Source organism: Electrophorus electricus, chromosome 7, assembly GCF_041902795.1.
Source record: "Electrophorus electricus isolate QZ-2024a chromosome 7, ASM4190279v1, whole genome shotgun sequence".
Lineage (NCBI taxonomy): Eukaryota > Metazoa > Chordata > Actinopteri > Gymnotiformes > Gymnotidae > Electrophorus > Electrophorus electricus.
Genome location: NC_137503.1, coordinates 32,902,501 through 32,912,500, shown reverse-complemented (window position 1 = coordinate 32,912,500; position 10,000 = coordinate 32,902,501). Strand labels below are relative to the sequence as shown.

The 10,000-nt window shown below is 45.5% G+C and overlaps 1 protein-coding gene across 2 annotated transcripts in view; it reads right to left on the bottom strand.

Annotated features, from left to right (window-relative positions):
- lnx1 (ligand of numb-protein X 1) overlaps positions 1-6,384 on the bottom strand; it is a 51,349-nt gene extending 44,965 nt beyond the window's left edge. For both annotated transcript variants that reach the window (XM_035523931.2, XM_081716987.1), the window contains exons 1-2: positions 6,244-6,384; positions 738-1,515 (exon numbers count right to left, since the gene is read on the bottom strand). In XM_035523931.2, coding sequence (XP_035379824.1) covers positions 738-1,441 — 704 coding nt within the window. In that variant the 5' untranslated portion in view covers positions 1,442-1,515; positions 6,244-6,384. The remainder of the gene's footprint in view (positions 1-737; positions 1,516-6,243) is intronic.
- Between the last annotated feature and the right edge of the window lie 3,616 nt (positions 6,385-10,000).

Sequence of the window (10,000 nt, the reverse complement as noted above, 5' to 3'; positions counted from 1 at the left end):
CACATCATGAGGAGCGCAGGACTGCTGGACTTCCACTGAGCGAGTCACGATGACCTGTTCTCCTACAGCCAGAAGCTTCCGGAAGCTTCCGGAAGCTTTCAGAAGCTCCAGAGCACGGCTACAGCAGCCCGTCTGCCTGGTTTCACTCAGGGAACATTTTATCAGTAAGAAATTGACAGAGAGAGAGAGAGAGAGAGAGAGAGAGAGAGAGAGAGAGAGAGAGAGAGAGAGAGAGAGAGAACTTAGGAGTACAGGCCAAACAAGACAATATGACTAGAGTAGATGTTGTGGAGGTTGAGTGGAGGGTGAGTGGAGGGTGATGGGTGGGGGCAGGTTGGTGACTGGGGGTCTGGAACGAGGGGGTGTGGAGATCTGCTCAACCGGAGGGCAGAGAGTGTTGATTATGTTTCTGTAAGTGGAATTTTTAAAAAATGAAATTTTCCATTAGTGCATGAAAACAAAAAGCGCAATTAATTTCAGCAAAAAGCCTCCGGGCAAAGAGAGAGAGAGAGAGAGCTAGAGGGAGAGAAGGAGAGAGAGAGAGAGAGAGAGAGAGAGAGAGAGAGAAAAAAGGAGAAAGAGAGAGAGAAGGAGAAAGAAAGAGAGCGAAGGAGAAAGAGGAGAGCAAGAGAAGGAGAGAGAGAAGGAGAGAGAGGGAGATCTTAGCCTCCACCTCTCAGAGCCAGTGAGGAAGGAGGCAGTGCTCTGGTCCCCGCTGAGGCCCTGCCACTGCTCACCTGCTGTGGAGGTGCACCTGTAGCTCCCCGCGGGGCACGGTGGCGCAGCAGAGCTGGCTGAAGGGACAGGCCACAGGCAGCTTGTCCAGCAGCTTGTGTACCAGCAGGCTGGACTTGCGGCAGCTCTGGAGAAGGAGTGGCTTGCGGTCCACCGGGCAGAAGTCGCTCTCCAGCAGGAAGCTGGTCAGACACTCCTGGCAGAAGGTGTGTCCGCAGGGCGTGTCCAGGGGGCGGATCAGAGGCTGCAGGCAGATCAGACACTGCAGCTCGTCGTCCACCTCCACGCTGTAGTTGTACTCGTGGTTCTCGTCCAGCGGGTGGGGGTGTCCGCAGACCCTGCACATGGCGTCGGGGGGCATGGAGGGCTCATGTGCACCGAGCATCGCCGTCGCCGTGGCGCCGTGGACCGGCGACGGTGCGGCAGAAGTTGATATCGCCATGGCGCCCGCTTCGCCGGGCTCTCCGGGAACAGGGGTGCAAAGCGACACGCCGTCTCCTTCGTCCCCGCCCATTTCTGTGCCATCGGCGATCGTCATGACGTCTGTGAGCACCTGGGCGTTACCTGTGGCCATCTCCATGGCAACGCCTTCACTCCACCCCATCTCTGTGGCGCTGCCGGTCATTGTGTCGGCCACCCCTTCTTCTTCATCTGCTGTGTTTTTATCGATCGCCATCGCCATGGTAACTCCTTCCAGTTCAGGCATCGGTGGTGCTGAGCGGTGGTGGGTGGAGCTTTTGGAACTCAAGCTGCAGTTGGGTGAATGATGGAGGAAGAAGTCTGTTTGTGGTTATTAGAAGAGAGAGAGAGAGAGAGAGAGAGAGAGAGAGAGAGAGTGAGAGAGAGAGAGAGAGACAGAGAGAGAGAGAGAGAGAGAGAGAGAGAGAGACAGAGAGAGACAGAGAGAGAGAGAGAGAGAGAGAGAGAGAGGGAGAGAATGGGTTATAAAAGGTATCTTGACCAAATAGATTTTTAGTTGGGAAATTAATCCACATACTCTCTGATACAGTTTGGCAGAGTGAATCAAGAAAAATGACTTTTTTCATTTATTTTATAACACTTTGAACTTTTTTCCCAATCTTAGCACAGAGAATAATATTTAGTATATCATTACTAAAACTGAAATATCAGTGCTTAAATGAAAATATCAGTACTGAAACGGAAATATCAGTACTGAAACAGAAATATCAGTACTGAAACAGAAACCAAAATATTAGTACTGAAACTGAAATATCAGTACAGAGCCTGAGATGCCTGATGGTCTTGGCCAGAGTGATGCATGCACCCCTGTATTCTGTAAACACCTTTATGTATTTATTTACTTATTTATTATTTATTCCTCCTTTTCTTCTTCTTCTTATTTATTTACATTTACAGCTCTGAGGACTAAACCATAATCTAAGAGGACAGAGGGGTGCACCTGATGACCACTGCAATAAACCAGGAGATATCTTTAGAAAGGGAGATTGATTGTGAATTAGTTCTCAGTTATGCATACATTTGCAGATCTAGAGCAGACGCATGCAGACCAGCACCAGGTTCCAGTTCTAATTATGGCATTTAGCTGATGATTTTATCCAAAACTACCCTTATAATTATGACTGAGTACATCTTGAACAATTGAGGGTTACAGGCATTGTTCAGGAGCCCAACAGTGGAACTTGAACCAGCAACCGTCCAACTACTAGTCCAACACCTTAACCACTGAGCTTCCTCCGTTCTGAGTGAACCTGGGAGGCACTAGGACAGAGTCCATGCCAGTAGTTAATTAACCTGTTTCATTCCCATTCCTTCTGTAACGATGCCAGTACGCAGGACACCTTCACCGTAAAATCCATCGGCTAGAATGATTTATTTTTACCAGAAACATTCACCGCTTTCCTGAAAACAACAGAGTTCATATAGGCTATACAGCAATTTTAGCTGACACTCAAATGTCAGTTCTAAATTTGTATTTTCAACAACCCAGGCGCCGTAAGCTAACAGGAAGGATTTAGGTGAGGGTGATGTACCCAAGGGAAGGGAGTGGTGAGTTATGACAGTCATAAAAGTTTGCCTGCAGGGTGTCTCACCGAGAACTAGAAACACCGCTCACTACACCCTTTGCCCTTTGTCTGTGTGTGTGTGTGTGTGTGTGTGTGTGTGTCACTGCTGTGAGTAAAAAGAAAACATACTAGTGTAAGTGGTAGACCATTCTTAAGGACTGAAACTAAGAAACACACACACACACACACACACCCTGCATGAATGGAAAAGGTTATTCTCTCAGTTACAAGAAAGCTGACTATGCAAACTGTCATGTCACAGTGTCATATTATGATCCCCCTTTGTCTGTGTGTGTGTGTGTGTGTGTGTGTGTGTGTGTGTGTGTGTGTGTGTGCGAGCGCGCGTGCGTGTGCATGTACTCGAGCTAACATTAACCAGACAAGAGTGGTCTGTTTAGCAAGAGAGGTCAAATCTGCCACAACCCAGCCCAAATCAAATACCTCACATGGATGAAACATAAATCCATAAAGCTAATCACAGCGGCGAGTCGGCTGAGCCCAGCACTACCTAGTCCGGTGTGCGAGACACCCGTGTGGACACCGTGACTGACCAGCACAGACTGGCAGGCTGACCCCGGCCCCTCCATCTGCTGCCGTGTATAACCGACGACTGCCGTTAAAGGGTATAATGACATCTTTGGGCTGTCTCTGAGCGGGAGCTCGTCCAGGTCCAGGAAACAGCATGAGAGGTGACTCATCAGACCGTGTCAGCTTGATTTACTGCTTGTGCATGTGGGCTCCTTGCACAGGTTACTGTGTTGCAGTGTTTTGCTTGGCCTGTAGCGCAAGTGCAGCCCTGCCACGCATTCCAGCGAGTTTCTGTTGACAGCCGCTCCCCTTTACACACTAAATGGTTTTTCGGTTTCGCGTCTTAATTTTGGCTTTTTGACTGTCTCAGGCTACTTTTAAAACTCTTCAGACTTTTTCAGAAATAGCCCTTCTTTGTAGCTGTGTAACTTTGTTGGAAACGTTTTTTTAGCTACTTCCAAACATAAGTGATTGTTCACATGGTGTTTCTTTTCCTTACCCTGCATACACATGCGTATACCCATACACATGCCAAGAGAGAAAGAAGAGAAAATCAACTGTCCTCCATCAAACATTATCTTAGTCAGCAAACACAAACACACCAAGCCGTTCTCCCTGATTCACAGGCCTGCTATACTCACTAACCCGTTCAGTTTCTCCTGGTTTTGTTTTGGTTTTTTTTTTGCATATAAAACATTCTGAATTCTTTGTTAACGTGTTTCCTGGTTAAACTGAAAGCGTTCAATAAAATGATGGATGACAGAGTTCATGTCTGAGAATTTCCACAGCATGGCCAGTTTGAAACAGCGTAAAAGGCTGACAGTGCTTACCTGTGACTCTTTAATGGGAAAAATCCCTAAAATGCTAAAAACCCTCTTTAAATATTCTTTAGGAGAATAGTTAACCCCACAATCCTAATTAATGCTAAATTTATTGTTGACTAATGTAAACCAGTTGGGTAAAAATGATTGTGCTAACTAACGGGTAGCTTTTATTGTGATGTTAGCTCTGTTAGTGAGTGCTAGTTTAAACATGGCTGTGAACTTCACTTCTCTGTTTCTGCATGTTTAAGGAAAAGAACATTCCAGCTCCCTGGACTCTCCACCGATTAGGTACCAAAACAAGAGTGGGAAAAGCAAGCCATTGTGGGTACTGATAAAGACCCCAGGCACTTAGTCATGTGCCATGTATGAGCAGTGACAAATTACGTGAATATGATGTTAATAATGAATTCCTAAAGTTCTAATTATTAATGAGTTGAGCATCAGGCTACAATAACGCTGTAAAGAATGATAGAGAGAGAGTGAGAGAAAGTCAGAGTGCAAGAAAGATAGCAGGAGAAAGAGAGGAATAGAAAGAGAGAGAGAGAGAGAGAAAGTTCATTCTTTATGAAAAGCAAGTCATGACACAGACGCAGACAAACACACCCTGAGCGTTTGCTACGCATATGTTTGAAAAGAAAACTTTCCATAGATACAGGCACACACACTCACACACACACACACAGTAAGGTTCGGAAGGTAACTTTCTAAATTTGGAGATTGTCAGAGGTTACTGTTTAACTAAATAAAAGAGCAGTAACATAATCCCAGGGATTATTGAGTAGATCACTCACAGTAACGCATTCTGATAACTTTCCATTACCTTTCAACTACTTTCCACTCAATGGCTAAAAATTACAGTATGAGCTATTTTCCCATTTAAATTGCAAAGCCATTCTTAGCAGAGGTCACAAACCCATTATTGACCTTTAGTGACCTAATTGGAAAATAATGCTCTTAAACACACTTTTTGCTCACTTCTTCCTCCTTTCAACTCTTTTCTACTATCTGATTTTGTTTTTATTTTTCTCATACATTTAAAAAAATGAAAACCCAAACTACTCTTAAAACATGTATTTCATGTTATAAAGGCTTTGTACAAAATCTCTTGTGTGTTCTCTACATAAACGTGTGTAACAGCATGCTGTCCCACCGAGGCTCTGTTGGGTCTTATTTGAACAACACCCTTAGCTAGAGGCAGTCAAATATCACAGTTTACATTTACAGGCCGGACGAGCTGGCGGGTTAACCATCTCTGAATGAAAACACTGAGACATGTCCATGTGAACTGAAACACTAATGTGTCAGGTGACGTTTGAAATAAGACACAATTCACAGCCTTGGTGTCTGGAAGTCGTTAGGTAGAAAATTAGAGGCATTTAAAGAGGTGGATTACTGTGCGAATGCCGTAGGCCAAAAGAATGAAGACGCTCCAGCGCGGAGCGGCTGTGAGGGTGCCGTGACAGGTCTGGCTGCAGGCGGCATCCAGTGAGCTACAGAGACCTGCGCCAAGGAAGAATTGACACTAAATACACTGTGGTGAGTCCAGGAGTCATGATGGGGAAGCACCGGAATATCGAGCTATTTGATTTCCGTTTTTTTTTTTTTTTACTCTTAAAATTTAGTTGAATGTTATGTAATAGAACTGTTACTGTTCCCCTCCATCTCTCTCTTTCTCTCTTTCTCTCTTTCTCTCTCTCTCTCTCCCTCTCTCTCTCTCTCTTTCTCTTTCTCTTGTTTGAGAAGATCAGATAGGGATTACATGTCAATATAAAAATGATGTGATGTGTGGTAAAAATATCAATGAATCTGGATTAATGAGACCTACAAACACACGCACAAACGCGCGCGCGCACACACACACACACACACACACACACACACACACACACACACACACACACACACACACACACATACACAAGCTCTAGTTCTTGCATTCAAGTTCAAAGAAAAAAGAAAGAGATAGCCAACCTTTACTATCTAACACTGAGTCAGAGGGCGTGAGTTAAACAGTGACCGATTAATGACCAGAGTACAGCTGAGCGTCGCTGTCCTGCAGACTTACAGGAAGATTAGCCCATCCCCCTCCTGCTGCGTTCACCACTTCTCACCTGTACAGGTATTCCAGAAGTCCCCGGAGACAGAGACAAAGGGTGGGGGTCTCAGTTGTCCCTGTTCCCCCCTTTCAATCCAGCTGGAATCTGAAGGTCCTGGACGGGTCTGTGAGCCCCTGGACGTCCTGGGAGAGCAAGACACTGCGCAGCCTGTCTCGACACTTCTGTATCTGCTACTCAATTCACACACACACACACACACACACACACACTCACATTCACACACACACACACCTGATGCAGGAAGTCTCTTGGAGAGGAGGTGGAGTTACAGGAGAGGGCAGGTAAATATGAGAACTGGCCAAACCTGCTCTAGGGCTACCGGGGGCCGGCAAAACACACCCACCCACCCACACACGCACACACACACACACACACACACACACACACATTTATATTTGGCCTTCTCTGAAAGGTTTGTAATCAAAACCCTGTATGTTTTGACATTCAAACAGCAAGAGAACAAATTACTAAAAGAGCTCCTGACACAACAGCAGTGAACACACAACAGCAGTGCCCCTCTACCTGTGACACACAGTAACACACACAGTAACAGCAGTGCCCCTCTACCTGTAACACACAGTAACGCACACAGTAACAGCAGTGCCCCTCTACCTGTAACACACAGTAACACACACAGTAACAGCAGTGCCCCTCTACCTGTAACACACAGTAACACACACAGTAACAGCAGTGCCCCTCTACCTGTAACACACAGTAACGCACACAGTAACAGCAGTGCCCCTCTACCTGTAACACACAGTAACACACACAGTAACAGCAGTGCCCCTCTACCTGTAACACACAGTAACACACACAGTAACAGCAATGCCCCTCTACCTGTAATACACAGTAACACACACAGTAACAGCAGTGCCCCTCTACCTGTAACACACAGTAACACACACAGTAACAGCAATGCCCCTCTACCTGTAACACACAGTAACGCACACAGTAACAGCAGTGCCCCTCTACCTGTAACACACAGTAACACACACAGTAACAGCAGTGCCCCTCTACCTGTGACACACAGTGAACACAACAGCACACTGAGAGCCACACTGGGCTTGTGAAACACTGATGTCTGGAAGGGTTTACTCAGCCTTTGACTGTCCCGACTGTCGGCTTTGGGGTTTTCTTACACGGTGGCACAAAATGTGCGTGTGTGGCAGGTTGAGGCACTCTAAATGACATTAACGATGACTCAGCACTTATATCACTTCTGGGTATCATCTACATCAGGGTTTTGTGTGTGTGCGCGTGTGTGTTTGTGTGTGTGTGATACATATGAAAGACAAGTGGAATGCCAGAAAAAAGAAATAAATTCAAAAAAATTTAAATTGATGAGTGCAATACACTGTATTTGGCTCCTGTCAGTATTTGGTGTGTGTGCAGTGTGTTAACACAACGCTGCATCTCCATTAACACAACACTGTAGCCCCATTAACACAACACTGTAGCCCCATTAACACAACACTGTAGCCCCATTAACACAACACTGTAGCCCCATTAACACAACACTGTAGCACACTGTAGACAATGTGGGAAGACTCTCTCAGTGCCATCACTGACCACCCAGAGGAACTACAGGCCAGTGCCATCACTGACCACCCAGAGGAACTACAGGCCAGTGCCATCACTGACCACCCAGAGGAACTACACACCAGTGCCATCACTGACCACCCAGAGGAACTACACACCAGTGCCATCACTGACCACCCAGAGGAACTACAGGCCAGTGCCATCACTGACCACCCAGAGGAACTACACACCAGTGCCATCACTGACCACCCAGAGGAACTACAGGCCAGTGCCATCACTGACCACCCAGAGGAACTACACACCAGTGCCATCACTGACCACCCAGAGGAACTACACACCAGTGCCATCACTGACCACCCAGAGGAACTACACACCAGTGCCATCACTGACCACCCAGAGGAATCTTGGGGCCAAGAGGAACTAGAAGGTGAAATGGAATGGGTGTTAAGGTACCTGCCAAACAACAAAGCATCTAGTATTGATAGAGTCCCTGCAGAGTTGCTCAGACCAATCCCAAGAGCCCAAGATGCTGTTTGCACTAGACCAGAAGATCTGGAGGACCTGCGTGTGGCTTAAGGACTGAAGAAGATGTTTTCATCCTACTGCCAAAGAAAGGCAACGCCAGGGACTGTGCAAACTTCAGAACGATTGCCCTGATCCCCCACACCAGTAAGGTGCTTCTAAAGATGGACGCTCTAGAAGCAATGTCTTTGATCCACAACTTCCTGATGTACAGGCTGTATTCCGTAAGGGCAGAGGGACCCACGATCACATCGCAAACCTGATGTGGATCATGGAAAAAGCGGGGGAATATCAGAAGAAGTTCTACCCATGCTTCATTGATTATACCGATTGGGTCAAGCATGATGAGAAGTAAGAGAAGGAGAGACGTTTGAGGAGTACCAGCATGCTTGGTCAAATTGATCAGATCATCCCAGAGTGATGAAGAAGCCAGAGTCTGAACCAGTATGAACACATGATGCGGCTCAAGATCAAGCTTTTCATTTCAACCTCTATACAGAAATGATGACAAGGAAGTTTGACTTAGCTGATTTGATTTTTTGGGTGAAAACGGGAAGAAGAACTGGAAGAACCGCTGTCAGAGAGTGAGTAGAATCTGAAGAAGCTAACAGAAGAAAGTGAGAAGAAGGAACATCAAGAAGACCGAGATGAGGACTGCTGCCAATGAAAAAGTCCACAAGAGTCCATAGGGTTGACAATGAAGATCTGGAAGACAGTGAAGAGAATGAAGATATAAAAGACAATCTATATCGTCATTATCTTCTATATCTTCATATCTTCTATATCTTCACTGTCTTCACAGTCTTCTATATCTTCATTATCTTCTATATCTGCACTGTCTTCTATATCTTCACTGTCGTCTATAACTTCATTGTCTTCTATATCTTCATATCTTCTATATCTTCACAATTTTCACAGTCTTCTATATCTTCATTATCTTCTATATCTGCACTGTCTTCTATATCTTCACTGTCTTCTAGATATAGATGATTATGAAGGTTTACAAGACAATGAAGATATAGAAGTGGTTGATAGCTTCATTTTCCTTCAGTCCCTCATCGATTACAGTGGCAGTTCAACAATAAATATGGCAGTCTGCTAAATGCTGTAAATATAAATGCTGTAAATGGAAGTGCAAGGACGTCTCTGTCACCACCAAACGAAGGATGATTACGATTGTGTTTCCTATCAGTGACACTGATGAAAGCAGACGGAAGAAAAACAGATGAAAAACGGATGCCTCCGAGTCCTGGTGTTGGAGAAGTCTTCTATGAATTCCATGGATAGCTAGTGTCACCAGCTGTTCTGGGTCGCATCAAACCAGAGTTTTCCCTGGAAGGCAAAGCTCATTAGACAGAAACTTCATTTTGGACCCGTGATGTGGGCAGATGCACAGGAAAAAAAGATGCTACTTGGAATGGTGTGGGGTAAAAGGAAACAGGAAAAACCCAAAGTGACTGATTTACACAAATAATCTCGTGTGTCTGTATCAGCGCAAGGCTGTCTGAACATCTCAGTTTGGAGCAATGAGTGTGACTGCAGCTGTGTGTGTGAGTGTTTGCATAGATTTGCCTTGTCTGGATGGAGTGCGTGAGAAGTCTGGGAGAACAGACTCAAAACCAAAAGTTTTTCCAATACAAAGTGAATAATTCCACATCAATAAACAAAAAATCAGCACATTTGCACACAA